The 19,991-nt window shown below is 47.2% G+C and overlaps 2 protein-coding genes and 1 pseudogene across 5 annotated transcripts; all 3 read right to left on the bottom strand.

Moving 5' to 3' along the window:
- Positions 1–91: 91 nt before the first annotated feature.
- LOC115597600 (WD repeat-containing protein 62-like) lies at positions 92–13,565 on the bottom strand. 4 transcript variants are annotated; one of them, XM_030443696.1, is made up of 34 exons: positions 13,208–13,565; positions 11,254–11,345; positions 11,077–11,139; positions 10,876–10,933; positions 10,532–10,699; positions 9,668–9,805; positions 9,371–9,553; positions 9,133–9,293; positions 8,864–9,053; positions 8,619–8,750; positions 8,377–8,540; positions 8,217–8,308; positions 7,460–7,585; positions 7,278–7,348; positions 6,894–7,015; positions 6,738–6,813; positions 6,493–6,604; positions 6,170–6,233; positions 5,969–6,082; positions 5,779–5,885; positions 5,450–5,502; positions 5,098–5,343; positions 4,513–4,580; positions 4,246–4,403; positions 4,023–4,136; positions 3,820–3,931; positions 3,637–3,715; positions 3,346–3,418; positions 2,593–2,715; positions 2,114–2,360; positions 1,760–1,995; positions 1,546–1,641; positions 1,376–1,464; positions 92–550 (listed from the first exon to the last, which is right to left on the bottom strand). In XM_030443696.1, exons 1-34 carry the CDS (start codon positions 13,310–13,312, stop codon positions 323–325), a joined length of 4,260 nt encoding a protein of 1,419 aa, XP_030299556.1. In that variant the 5' UTR covers positions 13,313–13,565; the 3' UTR covers positions 92–322. The 4 variants fall into 4 exon arrangements, with proteins under 4 accessions (XP_030299556.1, XP_030299548.1, XP_030299538.1 ...); XM_030443688.1 differs by having other exon boundaries at positions 5,098–5,346; positions 8,864–9,050; positions 13,208–13,564; XM_030443678.1 differs by having other exon boundaries at positions 5,098–5,346; positions 13,208–13,564.
- Positions 13,566–15,812: 2,247 nt separating this feature from the next.
- Positions 15,813–18,043, bottom strand: LOC115571324 (putative uncharacterized protein DDB_G0290521). Its single transcript, XM_030400679.1, is given in 3 exon segments — positions 15,813–16,138; positions 16,141–16,291; positions 17,873–18,043. Coding segments are annotated over 3 exon segments (429 nt in total). The 3' UTR covers positions 15,813–16,031.
- A 373-nt stretch (positions 18,044–18,416) lies between these two features.
- Positions 18,417–19,991, bottom strand: part of LOC115571333 (E3 ubiquitin-protein ligase rififylin-like) — a 3,700-nt pseudogene continuing 2,125 nt past the window's right edge.

Below are 19,991 nucleotides of genomic sequence, written 5' to 3' on the forward strand. Positions count from 1 at the left end.
GTGTTGTACAGACTGTGTTGTACAGACTGTTGTACAGACTGTGTTGAGGTGATCTAACATTCGAACATTCAAAAAAACAAAGCAAAACTCATACAGCTGACACATTTATTAAACAACATAAAAGTACAGTTTATATACAAAAAGTGACTTAAAAACAGATAAAACGTTTTTCTGACATAAAAAATAAAGATAAGGTGCTTTAAATGTAATACTGATGTCAATGAAAGCAGCTCTGTGTCACTCAGGCTCAAGTTAAAGTTAAAGTTTAAGTTTGTCCTCTGTCAGCCTCCGTACAGACGGCAGCAGGGCGGCTGGTACCGGGTCAGATTCTGTTCAGTTTGTTCTGGGTCATCTGAAGCAGCTGTTCAGAGTATTTCTCCAGCAGAGACATCGTCCTGTCGTCCTCCAGAGGACCAGAGGCGGCGCTGCTGCTGCCCCGCCCGTCTCCACCCCGCAGCGCCGCCTGCAGCTCAGAGTTAACGATATCAAACGCCTCCTGCAGGACCGACGTCACCTGAAGACGTCGCTCTGACGTGTCGTCTGAGCTGAGCTGCAAGACAAAACAGTTAGAAGAAATATTAAATAAAAAGCACATTCAAGACTCTTTTACTGTTTCAGTGCATCACATGAAAACTGTCCACTTTTAGTTTCTGGTTTCTTTATTTCTAAATATTCTACTGCGGCACTAATTAGTTTACCTTCGTCAGCACTTAAACTTCTCAAAATGTTATTTTCTTCCAACACTACAGGCTTCTAGAAGTTGTGCATTTTTCCTCAAGGTTTGAGGAAACGAGATGTTAATCGTCAGAAAACTACTTTCAAAAACAAACCATATTTGCTTTTTATTCATTTGTGCTGATAACAAATCTTCGGTCAGTGGCTGCACTCGTTCACACGCCATGTTTGATGACCGTCCTGATGCTGCTGATCTAAAACACATGAGTAATTTTCCTCCATATAACAAACTCGTTTTCTCCTGAAAATTAACTCAGGATAACAAAACATTAACACTTGTTATCACGTGATAATCACAAATAACTCTAAATAATAAAGTTATAACAGGAAGATGAAGGAACACATGAGTGTTTAGTAAAAAAAACAGCATATACACTGAATAAGAAAAGTTTGACAGTATATTGGAGAATATTGGCCAATCACAGATCTGTTGATCTGTGATTGGCCAATATTCTTCAATATACTGTCAAACTTTTTCCTCAAAGCTTAAAATCTTTTCTTAAAATGACCTAAAATCAAACAATTTCAGTCTCCTAAATCTCTGAAGACATTTTTAAAAGCTGAATTAATGCTCCAAAATAAAACTTTTAAAAATCTTATTTCTCACAGAGCCATGATGGAACAGAACCGACTGGCTCACCTGTTGGTACAGGTGCACGGCTCGTCTCGCCGTCTGCCTCAGCTCGTCGGCGACCTGCTGACACTGCAGCAGACTGACCGACTCTGAACCTGCAACAACAAACTATTTAATTCCACAGATTCCTGTGAGAACATAACAGGAAGTCACCTGTCTGAGGGGGGCGGAGTTACCTGTCTGAGGGGGGCGGAGCATTTCTGACAGAGGTGAGGAGGAGGAGGAGGGCAGGTCAGAGGAGGAAGAGTCACCTCCTGCAGACGGGTCTGATACTGAGGACCGAAAGACACATCGACAGGTCAGAAACTCAACGTGTCCGGACAAAAAGAGCCGGAAAAAAGTTCTGACATTAGCAGAAGAGACACTTTATGACATCATCCCTCATCTCACCTGCGTCAGTCTGGATGATGTCACAGGCGGTGGGCGTGGCTGTGAGGGTGATGGAGGAGGCGGGGCTTTGTATGAAGGTGAGGGTTTGGTTTAGATTTGTCGGCGTCTCCTCAGCACTGCTGACGCTCCACCGCCCAGCTTCACCCGTCGCCATCGCCTCTGTGGGCGTGGCCAACAACGCCTGTGGGCTCGCTGCAGGTACGTCACGCTGAGACTTCTGGGAAGAACATTCGTCACTGATGGGAGCAAAGGAGGTGAGAGACGGCGTGAAACAGAGTACGAGGAGAAGCCGATGTCTAAATATGCTGGCTGTGTCGTTCATACTGTAGAGAAGAACAAGTACATGAACCTCACCTGCTGGTCTGGTCCTGAGGGGGATCGGGTTTGGTGCCGTGGAGGTCCGGACCAGTAGACAGCAGGGGGGCAGGAGGCAGCAGGTCCGAGGAGGACAGGTTCTCCTTCTCCTCCTGTGTGGAGGCGGTGGAGGCGTCCAGGCTCAGTTTGGCCCTGGAGCTGGCCGTGGTGCCGAGGTATCCGAGCCGAGACGCTCCCTGCTGGACCGCCGACACCGCGCTTCTGTTGTGGGTTCTCGAGGTGACGTCTGATTGGTTAAAAACAGAAGGTCAGAAACTAAAAGCTGATTATAGATCGAGTATGAAATCTTATTTATTCAGTGAGTGAAGAATGAAGCGACACCGAGAAGACCAGCAGGGTCCAGTGACAGTTAGACCTCAGACCAGGTGAGGAGGGAAAACCTGAGTGACACAACAACCCCAGGTGTCCACACACACACACACACACACACACACCCACCCAGGTGTCCACACACACACCTCGCAGCGTTTCTCTGCACTGGACAAGCACCACAGTATTTCGGCGGCGAGCTCGATGGCGGACGGGCTGATGGGAAATCAGGCAGGGGGAGCTACGACGAAGGACAGACTGTCTGCATCTCACTGCACACACACACACACACACACACACACACACACACACACACACACACACACACACACACACACACACACACACACACACGTTTCTGCTTCTGTTCTATTAAACCTCATTTAGATCCAAAGACACATTCAGCGGCGCCGGCTCCAAACCGTCAGTCAAACTCTGTAACCATCAGCAGGAAGCAAACAGAACCTGATGGCGGGCCCGCTGAGAGCAGCCGTGGTATAACAGTTACATAAATCCTCAAAGAGCTCAACAAGAACGAGCAAAACAGAATTCTGGGGAAAAATCATTAAAACTTGACTGAATCAGCGATTATTGATCTTTAATTGTTCTGAAACGTTTAAACAAAAAGGATTCATGTTTAAAATCAGCTGATCAGCAAATTAGAGCATTAATAAATCAAAGAAAAGATGAATCACATCAATAATCACCTTCTCACGTCTACAACAGCTCAAACTCCTCAAATCAACCTTCGAACACAAACTCGTTAAAAACATCTCAAACACTCGTTTTGTCTTTAGAAACTAAATTTTTTGTTCTCATGTGATTTTTATTCATTTTGTCGTCAGAAACAGGAAACAGGAGAGACGTCAGCACTTCCTGTTTACCGTTAACAGCTGACTCACCTCCACTGTTGCTGTTGTTCGGGTTAGAAGTCGTCTCAGGTGAGGTGACCTCGCTGCTCCACTCAGCGCTCACCTGAGAAACAATCAATTGAATTAAAGAAACTTTATTCAGCAACCGTCAAGATTAAAATATGCAGTTTATCAGGTAAGTCATGACACGTTCAGGGACCTACGTAAAGCTGCTCAGGTGTGCTTAGCGTCACTCAGGTGTGCTTAGCGTCACTCAGGTGTGCTTAGCGTCACTCAGGTGTGCTTAGCGTCACTCAGGTGTGTGTTTGAGTGTGTTTGTACCGATGTGTTGCCGACGTTGCTCTCCTCTAGGATCCTGGTTGGGATTGAGACAGGAGGCGGAGCTCGACTTGGCCACGCCCTAAAAACACAGCAGGAACAAACTGTTATCACCATGACGACAACAACCACCAGTTAAACTCTAAGAAGCAGAGGGTCACTCCCAGAGGATTGTGGGTAACTGACTTGACTCTGTCCTGGAACCTGGACAGGAAGCGGGTGGAGATGCTGAGTCGAGGGTTCAGGAAGTGTTTTTCGTCCGGAGGCTGCAGAGTCCTCGGGTCCGTGTCGAACTTCTCTGTAAGGTCAAAGGTCACAAACACGTCAGAACACACGTGCAGAGAGCGAGCAAACGTCACAGACCGATGATGCTGAGGAGCGTTCGGTACCATCGCTCAGCCCGGACGCCAGAGTGTCGAAGTGACTCTTCAGAGAGTTTCTGTCCTCGTCGTCCTCCAGACACAAACTGCCCACCGAGCTGCCCTGACTGAGAGAGTCTGTGTCTGAAACAGAAGAGACGCGTTCACACCACGTGGTCATCATCAATATCACCATCATCAATAATATCATCATCATCATCATCATCATCATCGAAAGTTTCTGCTCTCTCACCGGCGTCCTGCTGCTGCTCCAGACTTCCTGCTGAGCCCTCGGAGCACGCCGAGTCTGGACTCAGCTGTGTGCTCCACACTGGCTCCGCCCTCTGACCTTTGACCTCCAGCTGGGTCAGAGAGCGCCGGGTGTCAGTCACACCCTCAACATCGAACTCCCTAGAAACACACACACACACACACACACACACAGTCAGACACAAACGTGGCTCTGTGTCTGTCGTGTCTGTCGTGTCTGTCGTGTTGTGTGTCTGGTGTCGGAGCTCACCTGTCGGTGGTGTTGGTGTCGGGGTAGAGGATGTAGCTGCTCTTGTCCTGAGCTGGATTCTGCAGCACCTGAACATCACATATTAATCAGGTATCTGTTCACACCTGCTCAGTTCACTACAGCTGCAATTCTAAATCAAAGATCTGAAGTTATCAGCTCCATTTTCATGGAACTGAGATCAAAACCAGGATCTGCATTTCTGCCACGAGGTTTGTTAGCAGCTAGCTTAGCATTAGCCTGCAGCTAGCTTGGCATGATGAAGACGATCAGCTGACTGGTACCAGAGGAAACTGACAGTGTCAGCCATGTTTGTTTTCTTTACCAGAGATCCTTTACTGACCTGTTTGTGAGGAGGGCTCACTCTGGACAGATGTGAGAAACTGAACCTTCCTGTTGTAGGCTGCAGTTTTTAGTTTTGTTTTTGGTGAATGTTATTTGAACTTGTTTGACTCTAACTTGCAAAAAGACAAAGTTAAGCTGTTGTTGTAAAATACCTCCATCTTTTTTAAGAAGAGTTTGTCGGGACGTATAAATACTGATCTGTCTGATTCCATCAACAATCAGTCTGTCAGTCAGAATGCTCACCTCCTTCTCTTCCTCTCCATCCTCCTCTTCCTCTTCCTCGTCCTCCTCCACCTCCTCTCCCAGCAGACTCTCCAGACTCTGAGGGTGGAAGTCTTCCTCCTCCTCTCCCTCCTCTTCCTCCCCCTCTGCCTGACTCGGGGACAGGTTGGAGCTGATGATCAGCGGTTCCAGCTGCTCCGTCCACCGACTCCGTACCTGACGAGGTTCAGTGTCTGCCTGGACGACGATGGGAGCTTCGGCCTGACCCTGCTGAGCACACAAACACCCACACAGGGTTCAAATCAATGTACAAACAGATTGATTATCTGTAAACTGATTAGTATGGAAGTTAAAGCGTGACCATGGAACTGACCAGTCTTCTGAACCACATGGGCATCTTCCCGTTGGTCTCGAGCAGCGGAGGATCTGAAACACACGACAGGATTCAAACACAAACTGTCTAATTAACAGAGCTTCGTTAGTTTCTGATTCTCTGACCGCCACACAAGACGAGCAGGTCGTCCATTGAAGACACATCCTGAGTCCAACAGAGCAGAACCAGACCAGCAGATGTTCTGAACACACCAACTGACTTCTGACCATCTAAATCTAATCAGCTCGTGTCCGAGTGCAGCTGGACGGTTGTTCCAAATATGAAACGATTCCTTTAAGATGTTCCTGAGACATCAACATCCTCCTCACCCTGATCCGAGTTCAGTCTGGCTGGAGTTCTGAGTTCAGCCTCTTCCTCCTCCTCTTCCTCCATCTGAGGCAGCTGAGCAGACGGTACGGTGATGAAGGTCTCTCTCCTGAAACAACACAGAGTGTAAACAAACCCGAAGACCTGAAACAATGTTCAGCTCCTCCTGCACGTCTGTCAGCGCTCTCTCACCTGATGTTCTGCTGTGTGCGGCTGTAGGTTTCAGGTGCGGTGGTCAGTTTGAGGCCACGCCTCTTCCTCATGGTGCTGGTCATCTGAGAGTCCAACCTCCACACGAACACACAGCTACACACAAAAACACACACAATCAAAACATCTGAGGAAAGATCACCCGTCTCTCCCGACGTCAGTAAAGATCACCTGGGTGGTTACCTGTCTCCTGACACAGTGATGAGGTGTCTGCAGTCCTGACTGAACCTCATACAGGTGACGATCTCTGAGAAACAAACACGACAGGTAAATCAGACGTCTGGAGGAGAAAGAAATGTGTCACCTCTGAACGATGATGTAACACAACCCTGAAGTGAACGAGTTTAAAAAGTACAAAAGTCTCAGTTTGGATGAAAACAGATTTTAAATGATTCTGAGAAAGAAAATAAAAGGAAACACTGATCATTTACTTTATAAACTAAAAGGAGACTCTTTCATCTCATCGACTACCTTAAAAACAAACACAGATTATTGGATTTTCTCACCTGAGTGTCCGAACAGGGTGGCGACACACTCTCCTGACTCGTAGTCAAAGATGGTGATGTTTTTGTCGGAGCAGCTGGTGGCGAAGAACGACCCCGAGGGATCCATGTGGACCTGAGGACGGTACCAGATATCAGCCAATCACATCGCAGAACAATTCTCCCAGTATAACTAGAGGACAATAACACTTTAAAGACAAGACAGCCAGCAGATGACAGATGAAACATGTTCTCAGCGCCGTCGTTACCTTCAGCAGAGCTCCTTCGTCGCCTGACGAGCCTTTCAAACACTTTTTCAGCTTCCCAGTTTCAGTGTTGTAAACCCTGAAAAATAAAAAGTCTCTGTTCAGCTGATCATCGTTAACTCTGTGTGTTATTCAGAGAAGCTTGTTGTTATTTCTGACCTGATGTTTCGGTCCTGACAGGCGATGGCGACGTGCGTCCTGGATGAGTCCAGGTCCATGTCGTACAGCGTCGTCTTCTCCACCACGTGGTGACTCCTGGAGAACGACAAACCCTCGGACGTCTGAACACAACAGACACCACGAGTCAGACACAGGAGATCAGAGTGTACCTGAGCTCATGCACTCCGTCAGGGCACAAGCTTTAAATTAGTGTCAGATTTTTAAACGAGGGTTTAATTTAGCTGACAGGGACTTCGTGGTGCGTTCAGGTGCACCTTAAAACAATGTAAATGAAAGTTGCCAGGGCAGAAAAGTCCAGCAATACTATGGAAAATATTTAAATCGAAAGTCAAATCAAATCACAGATACACGGTTCAGACCGACCTGTTCAGTTGTTTGGAAGTAGATGCTTTTGTCGGCTCCACAGCTCACGATTCTGACCTCAGGCTTCTCACCTGGAACACAGGTAACACAGGTGTGACAGCTCGGGTTGCAGCTGTCGGTACTTGTACTTCACTTTTATCTCTACAGTATTTGTACACAGTTGTATTCTAACATGCGTTCACCTGTGAACTTGACAGCGGTGATGGAGGCCGAGTGGTCGTTCAGAGTTTGTTCCAGACTGTAGTTCTTCTCCGGGTTGAAGATGTGGATCAGCCGATCTCTGCTGGCCGACGCCAACAACTTCAGGCCTGAAACAAAGTCACCGTTACAGATGTGGTGACTGACTGATTACCGCTGACGAGGGATGAACTCATTATGAGCCTGGCTGATGAACAGGAGTGATAGTAAATGTATCTTATCATTCATTTTCTTTGCATCTAATTGCCAACAAAATAAACAAAGCAGGAAAAGGAGCGTTGCACCATTTATAATTAGAACATAACACCTGCGTAACAAATGTTTTAATTTCTGCTTTTCGTTTTTAAATCAGCTTAAAAAAAAAATTGTATTTCTGAATTTGTGCTTTACCTCATTAATATTGTAAATATTAAAACTCCCAGTTTGAATTCTGCTCCAAAACTACAAACTACATAATAATCCTTTAAAATTAGATTGTACATTTTAAATTTTTGTATTCACAGTTTCTTTCACAAACATCCTGGCCGTGGCGGCAGCGTACGTAGCTTCACATAAATCCACCACGTCGACAACATCGGCGGCAGAAAACAAACACACATTCACATGAAAGAAACGAGTGACTGACATCAGGACGATGAGATGTCATCAGTTCATAACGTAGAAGGCGTCTCTGTGCCTCAAACCACCATGAAGCTGCAAAAACTTCTGTCCTGGTGACGACCTTTGAACCCGAGGTCGTACCTGTGGATGTCGGGGAGAACGCCAGACACAACACCTCCGAGTCGTGAGCCTCAATCTTCACCAGCTCGTCCAGAAACTCCAGACCGAAGATCCTGAACACACACAAACACGTCAGCCGGCCTCTTTACACTCCGGCTGAAGTTGTTTCTGTGTCTCTTACCGCAGGTTTCCACAGCGGTCTCCCGCTGCCAGGTGCTGCCCGTCAGGACTGATAGCCAGAACTCGGATCCCGGCCTTCCCATCAGCCCCGGCGGACTCCCCCCTCTCCCCCTCAGCCTGCAGGTGCTGCGTGTTCTCCCCCACATACAAAATCCTCAGCAGGTCCTGAAAGACAAACAGGAAGTGAGTCATGACGCCGTACAGACAGCTGCGTGCTTACACACTGTTGTGTTGTTGTCTCACGTTGCTGTAGAGGTTTCTGTGTGCGGTGGGCGGGTCGGTGTTCCACAGTCTGATGGTGTTATCAGACGAGCAGGTGAAGAAGGAGGACGGAGGCAGACAAGCCTGAGACGCATCTGACAGCACCGGATACACCTGAAGACAAAACACACACGAGTTTAACATCAACAACCAGGCATTAAGGAAATACTTCTGGCACAACTGAGTGATTCTTTCTGGTAATATTAAATGTTGAAGTCCTGACTCACCTCGACGCTCCACACGGAGCTGCTGTGGTACAGGGCAGAGTACAGCTTCCCCGCGTTCCTCACATCTGTAACGTCCCACACATACACACTGTGGTCGTTGTACACGCAGGTCAGGTGTTTGGCTGCGGGGTCAAAGGTCAGAGCCAGCGTGTCGGGGTACTGAGCACCTGGACTGGCAGTTAACAGGCTGCTGAGGAGACGGACACAGTTAGTAATCAGAGTACTCACCAGGTGTTTGTATCTCAGCAGTGTGTCTGCAGTCTCTGTACCCGTGCTGAACACTCTGGGTGAGGTCGACTCCCAGCCGGTGAGGCCGGTGCAGAGAGGAGATGTACTGCAGGTTGGATGGACTGAAAACTCTGATGAGGCCGTCAGCACAACCACAGAAGATAAAGTCCTCACTGACCGCCAGACAGCTCGCCGAGGACGTCTGTCGACAACAACAACATATTGATTTGTTTCGAGTCTTTCATCACATCGCTCAGGTGCGTCTTGTTCCTCACCCACCTTGAGGTCGACCCAGGCCTCCAGCTCTCGGCTGCTGTTGAACAGACACAGCAGACCGGAGCTGGTGATGCAGTAGGTGCTGCACGCCATGAGGCCACGCCCACACGCCACCCCGCTGAAGATACTGTCTTTGTGGTCACCTAGCAACCCTGACCGACCAATCAGAGGCACGGTGCTGTTCACCTGTAAAGGAGAAGGAAGAGGGGTACCTGTTAGTGCTGCAACATGAGCTGTGATTGGCTGAGCAGACGAGTGAAGACTGAGCTGTGATTGGCTGGTTAGAGGTCAGGAAGGTACCCGTCGTTCTCTGGAGGCGTCCAGGTACCAGAACTTGACGTGTCTCTTTCCCGCAGTGACAAAGTAGCTGTTGTCCTGAGAGAACGACACGCCGAACACTCTGCTGGACACTTTGTTGGAGGCGATGATCGAACCTTTCTGCTCACCGACAGGAAACAGGAAGCACAACACATGTTAACGTCTCAGTCATTAATGCCACTGCTGATCTGTCCAAATATGTTTATATGTTAAGTGGTTCCGATGAAGGGAACTCGTAAAAACTCATTCCAAAAAATATTTGTTAATCTGCTTCAGAGACTCGTTATTAAAGAAACTCAGAGGTCTTCAGACGCGTGTGTTCACAGAAGTGTTTATTTCTTTCCAGCTGAAGAAGATTTATTCAACACTCACAGCAGTATCGGGCCCGACAGTGGAAAAAGAAATGTTCTGTAGGTATTTTCGGGTGTGTAACGTCGTGGAAAACAATGAAAACTGTTGATGACTCATCCTGCACTCGAGGCATGTACTGCGTCTGGAAGTGTTGGCAGGACATCAAGAGCTGCAATTAAGATAATGACTCTCTTTGATGAATGTTTGATCTGTGGAGGTTTTATATTTGTAAAACATTCAATAAGCTGAGAAAAGAGATTTTAAAATCTGTGATGTCATCACAATACATAAGTCTATAGGCTGAGCAGGAACTAGTGGGCGGGGCCAGCAAGGAAACTCAGCTGCACATCAATGTGCTCCATCTTCTCGAGGTCGTGCTGTTCTGACCATGTTCAGCGGCAGCAGACGGCGAGCTGTGGCGGCGAATGTAACATGTAATGTGAGCAGTGTGAAGTGTGTGTGTGTGTGTGTGTGTGTGTGTGTGTGTGTGCTCACCCTCCAGTCCCACACACTAACAGTCATGTCGTGTTGGTATCCCACGGAGACGATGTAGCTGCTGTTGGTGGAGAACGCCACGCAGGAAACTCCGTATTTATGAGACTGAACCTCGGCCACCTGACCTCCATCCACCTCCCACACCCGCACACACGGCATGTGACCGCTCTGAAACACACACACACACACACACACACCACACACCACACACACACACACACACACACACACACACACACACACACACACACACACACACACACAGAGATTCAAACACATACACAGCTTCACCTGTCCTCCCTGGTGTCTGCCTGTTGACTCAGGTGTGTTCCCCCGGCTCTTACCTCACCAGTGACCAGGTATTTTCCATCATGGGAGAAGGCGAGAGCGCTGAAGGGTTTCCTGAAACACAAACACACAGTTGCACCTCAGCACAGAACCAGGACCAGAACCACAAAACTAAAACACTAGAATAAAAAGGTGAATCTGAGCCGGTCATCACATCTGACTGAGCAGGTGAGGGTGGAGCGGACAGGTAGGTTCACCTGGACGTGTTGATGATGTGACTCTGCTTGTTCTTCTTCGGGTGAAACAACACGATGACACATCTGAAACACAAACGCAGTCAGGTTCACTCTGAGGACAATCACAGCAGGGTTCAACTTTTACTTTCACCTTCATGTTTGTGGCAGACAGGTGAGTCAGAGGAGGCGGGGCTTTACCCTGCAGGATAGGCGATGAGTCCAGAGTTTGGGTCGGAGGTCAATCCGCTGCCACTGACTGTGCTGATACCCAGAACTTTCTCCAGACTCACCTGGAACAAACACACAGACACTCACACCAAACTGGATTCACAAATCTGTCAATTTAACATTCAGACAGAAGTTCATATCTACATAAACAATCATCAACAAATAAAACTTTCAGACGTTTTTCTTAAAGTTACATCATGTGACCGTTAACTTTTCTGCTGCATTACATCTGAAACTGTCTCTCTGCAAACGCTTCATCAGTCCAGTTGATCCTTAAATACACAACTCATATTATCATTTATGCCCTAAACTTCAAGGATGTATGATATAAATCAACTCGATCTAAATGTAAAGCATCACCTATCATCAGTGAAATGGTTTAAAATAATAGTGATATTTTCATCTCTTCATGCACAATATTTATTTTGAAATACTGAAATCCTGACAAACCTTCATGAATGTGACGACTCGACTACAAAATCGAATATTACAATATTTTTGCACAAACACCGCGATCAATATTGAAGAAGTTACTTTTGGTACTTTGACAAAACGATTAACACAATGAGATTTAATCAGAGTATAACTTTTTTGACATGTGCACGTATAACTGAAGAAAAAGAGGATTATCGAAACCACTTGTACCGTTTTGACTCTCAGTCGTGTTACAAGCGGCCTTCAGACATTTCCACTGATTTGGATTTTATCATCTTTGTTCATCTAAACACTTGTTTGAACAACTTGTTAAGAGCCTTCAACAAATCATTTAATCTTTTAAGATCTGCAACAGAGAGTGTAATCAGCCACAGACCGGATCTGTTTCATCACCGCCATGTTTCATTTCAGGGACGCTGCTCTTATAGAAAGATTTGCTGTAAACCACAAAGCTCGAGCGTCCTCAGCAGCTGATGTGCAGACAGAATGTGTCTCAATAACTCACACACATCTTCTTTTGTTGTGTTTTGTTTGTATTTTCGGTGGCAAGGCAACCGTGGATGTTTATAGAATTGTTTCACATGTTGTTTGCATGCACAAGAATCTCAGCTGATTTATGACATCATGTATCATGTGACAAACAATCTAATAAATAGATCTAATTAATTAAACGATCAGGGTGTTTACATGAGGCATTGTGTTAGTGGAATATTAGTGTACGTGTAAATTTTGAATTTACAGACAACTTACGAACATTTCATCGATGTGCTGTTTTCATAATGGTCATATGCTGCATCATCATTTGTTCTATAGTGATGTCATCATTCTTTTTTACATTTTAACCACAGAATTAGTGACATATTACTATAAAAGTCTTTCATATCGCCACCGTGGGCGATATGAAAGACTTTTGTAGTAATATGTCATTAATTCTGCAATGATGACATCACTAATGAATAATAACTCTCCTAAATCAAATAATTTCCCAGTCTGGGATCATTAAAGTAATTCTATCTATCAAACAACTAAAAATGAGCAGTGTGACGTCAGTGAACATCTCTGTAGTCAAACACTTGTTGCCTGATTTAAGTTTATTAAGTTAACAGTGTTTAGTTTCTTTAGTTCTGGTGTTTTAACTGTGAACACTGAGGTTTAATATAAGTTCTTTAATAAGTTTTCAAGTGTCACATGATGAGCCGGTCACAGTTGTCGAGTGTAACACCGGCGGCCTCTTGTTGTTTTCTAAACAAAAGCTTGTTGCTGAGCAGAGTTAGCTTCTCGACTGAACGCAGAACGGGATTTAAACTTCTCGTTTTTATTCAGAACAGTCACAAATGGTTTGTTGCGAGTCGTGTCCGTGTGTTCCGGGTGTCACTTTACACTTGTTAATGAGTTTAAACTCTTCTGTGAACTCCCTGAAAACACCAGCGGAGCTAACTGTGATGCTAGCAGCTAGCTCAGTTAGCTTCGGATGAGACCGTAACGTTACCCGGCTGCTGGAGCTCCTCTTCTGCTGGCTGGTTCGGCTCTTCCTCCCCGCGGGCTGTCTTCTCTTCTCGGCGTTGACTGGACCGCAGTCCGCTCCCTCTGCCATGATAACCCACTCACTCGAACTTTAAAACCACTATCCTGAAAGTTAAAACTCACTCAAACACCGGACACTATAACGGTCTAAACGCCTCGGTGCTGGTCCATAAAGCTCGCTGATGCGAACCAGAGGGCGGGTCCGTTTATCAGAACTCTGCCCTGATAATAGTGATGGAGGACTAGCTTAGCTTCATGCTAACTGTCACCGAAGGAAACCCGACACTTATCAGTGCGGCGGGACTCTGGTTCAAACCTAGCTCCGCCCACTGAATCAGCAAATAGCCAATAGCCAGCGGAGAGCCCGCCCTCTTCCTCTCAAGTAACCAATAGACAATCGGAATCTCGGCCGTTACTCGCTAACTGACCAATCAGTGCACACCTTACTTTCGCGACCCCAGGTGTTCAGAATGTTTGGTCATTTTATAGTTTAATAAAGTCTTTTCTCAGGAGATTAAATCCTAAACTCACCAGAGTACACCACATCAGCTACACAAATACATATATATATATATATTATTTATTTATTTATCATTCAATAACGATGAATACATGCTAAACATTTCAGTCACATCAACAGACACAACAAACCCAGGTTTAGAGGACTGCTGACTAAAAGGCGACATTTGATATGTGTAAATGAGAATTTCTGTGTTTTTAGATTTCAAAAATTTAAACGGAAGTCAAACATGATTTTAAATCTGTATCTAAACTAAACATCAGCATCAATATCTTTTAGTAAACAAATATGCACCAATGTAAAAATCTAAAAATGGCTTTTTTTGAACTGTGACTGTGTAAAAAGTATGAATGAAATCAAAAGGTTGAATTCATAAAGTGAAAGTTTGCATGGATTTTCTATGTGAATGTATGAAGGAGTGGGAGGAGTTTGAAAATGCTTGATCAAGTGAAAACATGGGATTTCTAAATGTTCCTCTATTAAATTTTAATGAGACGAGAATGAAGCCTGTAACACCTGCTACACTACAAGTTTATACCTGAAGATAATCTCTAATGTCCGTCACAGGTACAAAAACAAAACACCTAGAATACAGATGTAACAATATAAAACACAGACATCAGATCATTCACCATTCTGATGCTTCTCATCATTTTCTCCATCTAAGCATTTATTACAAATACACTCAGAAGACTCGAAGGCTCCTCAGAGGACGTGCACACAACTCCAGATGTTAAAGTGAAGTTAAACTCACCTGGAGGTCTGAGGGTTGAGTGTGACCATGTTAAACAAACAGACGCAGCTCCAGCCGCCTGTCAAGTGTGAGTGCACCTGTATCCTCACCTTTACTGTGAAAGCAGTGCTGGTGTGGGAGGAGCTGATGATGTCTTAAAGGAGCATTATGTAGTTTTATAGAAGAAATTCAAACTCAGAATTGTAATATTTACAATATTAATGAGGCTATAAAACAAACTCAGAAATATGGATGAATAAAGAGACAGATGGCAGGGTCCGCCACTTATAAACAAAGTAAAACAGTATGCAGTTGTCCTTTAAGGTCAGTTTGTTTCTTCAGTCATGAAAACAAAGAGATGTTTGATTATTTAGTTTGTTTGGGCAGAACAAAAATCAGCCAATGAGGATCTTTGTCTGCTCATTAACATTTCTACAGTGTTTTTCTTTACTTCCTGTGTGAACATCAGACAGAGAAGAACAGTTTCCTCCAAAAGCCAAAATCTCAAAATGTGATGATACTTGTTTTTCTATATTCACGTACGCAGTCACAAATTAAATTGCAATTCTTCTGCAGTAGTTCTGAAGAACCTGCGAGCACGACTACTGTTAACAACACGTGTCAGATGTTGACGAGAGCAGTCGCAGCAGCCGATCAGCTGGTCAGACAGAAAACAGCCGCGTAGGGAATGACGTTGAGTTCAGGACAGATCATGATGTTGTGCGGTGTAGTGCAGACCTGTGCTGTGGGTTTAAGCTAACGTAACGTAGCCTTCGCTTGTACCGACAGAATCACGTGAGGACACACAACTGAGAGAAAATCGTTTTTTTATTACAAAATTATTCAACAAGTTCACTCAGAAAACTAAAGTTTCTTCTCTTTCTGTTCAATTTAAAAACATTTCATTTAGTTTTACAGATTCCAGTGAAGTTTAAGAGCATCACAGAGTTTCTAAATCAAGAAGTTTAAGTGGAATCAAACATTCAGCGTTAGTGTTTCTCAAGGAGACTAAAGCAGTGGTGTCCAAGCTGGGGGTCGGGACCGGGCCGAGGCTCGGGACCAGGCTGGGCTCGGGACCAGGCTGGGGGTCGGGACCAGGCTGGGGGTTAGGGACCGGGCTGGGGGTCGGGACCGGGCTGGGGGTCGGGAACGGGCTGGGGGTCGGGACCAGGCTGGGGGTCGGGACCGGGCTGGGGGTCGGGACCAGGCTGGGGGTCGGAACCAGGCTGAGGGTTAGGGACCGGGCTGGGGTCGGGACCGGGCTGGGGGTCGGAACCAGGCTGGGGTCGGGACCGGGCTGGGGGTCAGGACCGGGCTGGGGGTCGGAACCAGGCTGGGGTCGGGACCGGGCTGAGGGTCAGGACCGGGCTGGGGGTCGGAACCAGGCTGGGGTCGGGACCGGGCTGGGGGTCGGGACCAGGCTGGGGGTCGGAACCAGGCTGAGGGTTAGGGACCGGGCTGGGGTCGGGACCAGGCTGAGGGTTAGGGACCGGGCTGAGGGTCAGGACCAGGCTGGGGTCGGGACCGGGCTGGGGGTCAGGACCGGGCTGGGGTCGGGACCAGGCTGGGGATCGGGACCAGGCTGGGGGTCGGGACCGGGCTGGGGGTCAGGACCAGGCTGGGGGTCGGGACCAGGCCGGGGGTCGGGACCGGGCTGGGGTCGGGACCAGGCTGGGGATCGGGACCAGGCTGGGGGTCGGGACCAGGCTGGGGTCAGGACCGGGCTGGGGGTCGGGACCAGGCTGGGGGTCGGGACCAGGCTGGGGGTCGGGACCAGGCCGGGGGTCGGGACCGGGCTGGGGTCAGGACCGGGCTGGGGGTCGGGACCGGGCTGGGGGTCGGGACCAGGCTCGGCGTCAGGACCCTCCACTGGGTCACACAAAGCCAGCAATCTGCTGCTAAATTTGAATTTGTTTCTAAGGATTTAAATGAGATTTTTCTGAAATATTGGATTGTTTCATCTTTCTTCATCTTCAGTGACACAATCTGTTAGTAATGACTGGTTCTGTGACGAGGGGCGTCGAGGAGGCACTGTTGGAAGCACGGCGCTACAGACAAACACACTGCTGGATGCTAACACGTTAGCTAACAGCTGTGTTGGTCTCAGCAGCTGAAGAAGAGAACAGTATTGTGTGTTTCTGTCTGCTTGATCATATGAAGCTCACACAGTGCTGCCGTAAACACATTATTCACTTTAATTGTAGCGCAGAAATCAGAGTGCAGTAAAACGTACCGCGGCTGATCACGACCAAACAGGAAATATTACAAATAAAATGTGCGATCCCAAAGTTTACAACAGCTGGAAGCTCCAACCATCCAACCGTCTCACAAAAAGCAAGTTAACTAAAAAATATTAACACAAAACAAAAAACCCTCAACTATGCCACAACAACAAAACTCAAGAAAAACGAAAAGGACAAAATGTCTCTCCGGCCTCGTCTCTCCACAACACATTATTCTTCTTCCACCAAAAAGATGAAGTCAAAATGCTTCAGCATCAACAGATTAGTGCAATCAGTGTTTTAACTTCAAACCAAAGAGACATACATCATGTTGTTCTGTCTCTCAGGGAGGCCATGGAGATTTAAAACAAACACATAATATCTAGAAAGTCGTCTTGTTCCCGGTCCAGTACAGTGACGGCGTGTTAAGATGCTCCGTCACACGTTTCATCTTAACACGACCACAAACTCTGAAAAACTTACTCACAACATTTTCAGTGTTGTAGCCATGATGTGTTATTAAAGCTAACTGATGTTAGCATCGTCCTGGTTCCTCTGTGGGATTATTGAATTGGATTTTGGATTATTGCAGAAAATAATATCAAGTTTCTGATCCCTCCAGGTTTTGTTCATCAAGATAATCTTCACAGATGAACAAACACTCTGTGATGTTAAAAGCCGGAATTAAATTAAATCCTCTGTGGTCTCATTTAGACACTTGTTAGCAACCGCTAACTGCTTTTAACACACGGAAGAGCTTTATAATTAAACTGTGGGACGTTTACTGTGGTACCGAGGGGAACCAGAGGAGCTACAATGCTAACCGATGCTAACAGACGTCCGGGTGTTAGGACTACAGATTACATCACTCTGTGGTTGCTAACAGATTTTACAGAGCCTTCCACTTTATGTTATCTCATGCTGACATTCATTTTTTAAACTGCGGACGTCTGAACAGTTTTAATCAGCAGTTTGGGTTTTATTACACACGTTCACTGTGTAAACATTAAGACGGCTGATATCCGAGCGGGAGCTTCACTAACAGGTCCGCTGTAAACAAACAGGAAGTTAAAGGCCATGTGTGACTGTCTGAAGGTGTGCGTGGACCCTCCTCACCTGTCGAGGTAAAGCCACGGCTCACTTTGGTAGATTTACGCCTCCTTTGGTGTCCTGAAACTTCTTCAGAAGTCTCAGGATTCCCTGCTGAGTGTCCGGGAGGTGTGAGGAGCTGGTGAAGGCACAGAGGATCCTCAGTCCAGGAGTTAAAGGTTCAAGGTTCAGACGTGTGATGCACCTCGGTGAAGCTGTCAGAGTCGCTCTGTACATTCAGTGTTTGTGATCAAACAGCAGCTCTGCAGCCTGATAAGGTCACTTCTTATATCGTCACACGGACGAACCGCACATCTTATTTACACTAGAAAAATAGAATTCACAAAATAAAAACATTTTCTGTCTCTTAAAGGTCCCTTCAGGAGGAAGTGTGCAGGTTATTGCTTTGGAGATGGTTCGTCCTGCAGAAGAAGAGAAGAAGAAGAAGAGAAGAAGAAGAAGAAGGAGAGTTTTAATGATTTGTCTTGAGACTTTGGCATCTAATGTAAGATTAATATCAAGTTTCAGAAGTTAAATGAGGGATTAATTAATCTGGGTTTGGCAGTTTGGGCTGATCTGGGATCAGACCGGTGTGGCAGGTCTACCTGGGTGCTGGTCCGGTTTCTGCACTCAGGACCTGAAGACGTGGACGGCTCGGATGACGTACTGGCGGCAGATGGGACACTCGCTCATCCTTTGCCGCACTTGGTGCAGGTGATCATGTGACCACACTCCAGCAGGACGCAGTCGATGGGAGAGTCCATACAGATCTTACAGAGGTTCTCCTCCAGACCCGTAGGACCGCCGCCGGACTCTGGAGGGACAAACAGACAAAACCATTCGGAACACATGACGGCTGTAACGTATTATTTCGTATCGATTTATCTGCTGATTATTTCTCCATTTATTGATTTGTCTTCTCGTGACTCACCTGAGGCGTTCACAGCGTTGGCAGCTGAAAGACGGACAGAGAACAACGTCTGACATCATCGTCTGAACAAATTCATGATGACTGATTTTCTTCTTGCACACTGAACTAAAGAATAAACTAAGATCCTCGTTCTCAGACTCACCCAGGAGGTTCTGCTGGTCCTGGTACAGCCGGCTCACCCTCTCCATCAGCTCCCACTTCTCACAGCAGCCTTTGTAGTCCACAAAGTTCCTGGCGAGGATTTCCTTCAGCTGTCGGACGCTGAGCGCCTCGATGTCGTCCAGACAGCTCAGGTCGGACAGGGAAGCCCTGCGACCCGAAACCGGGGCCTCCTCCGGGTCCCAGGTCTGAACCAGACAGAAAACACACTGAATCAGTCTCCAGAATCCAGACTGAGACCTGACTAAGGGAACATCTTTACACTCTGTCTGACAACAGGATCATGAGCAGGTTCTGGTTTTACCTGGTCCTCTTCCTGAACCTCCGGCTCAGGGGGTGTGGTCTCTGTGGGCGGGGCCGGGACTTCAGGCTGTGCAGCAGGGGGGTCAGGGGTCGGGGCTGGGGACGGGGACGGGGACGGGGTCGGGCTGGGGGGGTCAGGAGTCAGATCAGGGGGTCAGAGGTCACAGACGTGGTGTCGGTGATCGGGGTCTCAGGTGCCGACTCACTGGAAGGTGAAGACTGCTGACTGAGAACCAGCTCCACCAGGTCCTCCTACAGAACAGGGTCAAAGGTCACAGGTCAGCGGCTCACACACTCCCAGGTGTGTTTGTTTTGTTCAGTGTGAGTTCATGCATCACCTTCTCTCTGCACAGGTGGGTGGAGATCTCGTGCAGGTGCAGGTAGTCCCTGAGCTCCCTCACTTTCAGCTTCATGAGCTCCGCCCGCACCAGCAGGGTGCCATAGAAACGCTGACAGGTGTGACAGAGGCGGGGGCGGGGCTCCACCTGGGCGGAGCAACGGCTACAGTAGTTCTTCTTACAGTCCATGCACACATGCTGAGAGAGAGACAGGTGGAGAGAGACGGGTGGAGAGACAGGTGGAGAGAGACAGGTGGAGAGAGAGACAGGTGAAGAGACACAGGTGGAGAGACGGGTGGAGAGAGACAGGTGGAGAGAGACGGGGGAGAGAGACAGGTGGAGAGAGAGACGGGTAGAGAGAGACAGGTGGAGAGAGACAGTGGAGAGAGAGACGGGTGGAGAGAGACAGGTGGAGAGAGACGGGTAGAGAGAGAGAGGTGGAGAGAGACGGGTG

The sequence above is a fragment of the Sparus aurata genome, chromosome 2 (genome assembly GCF_900880675.1).
Source record: "Sparus aurata chromosome 2, fSpaAur1.1, whole genome shotgun sequence".
Lineage (NCBI taxonomy): Eukaryota > Metazoa > Chordata > Actinopteri > Spariformes > Sparidae > Sparus > Sparus aurata.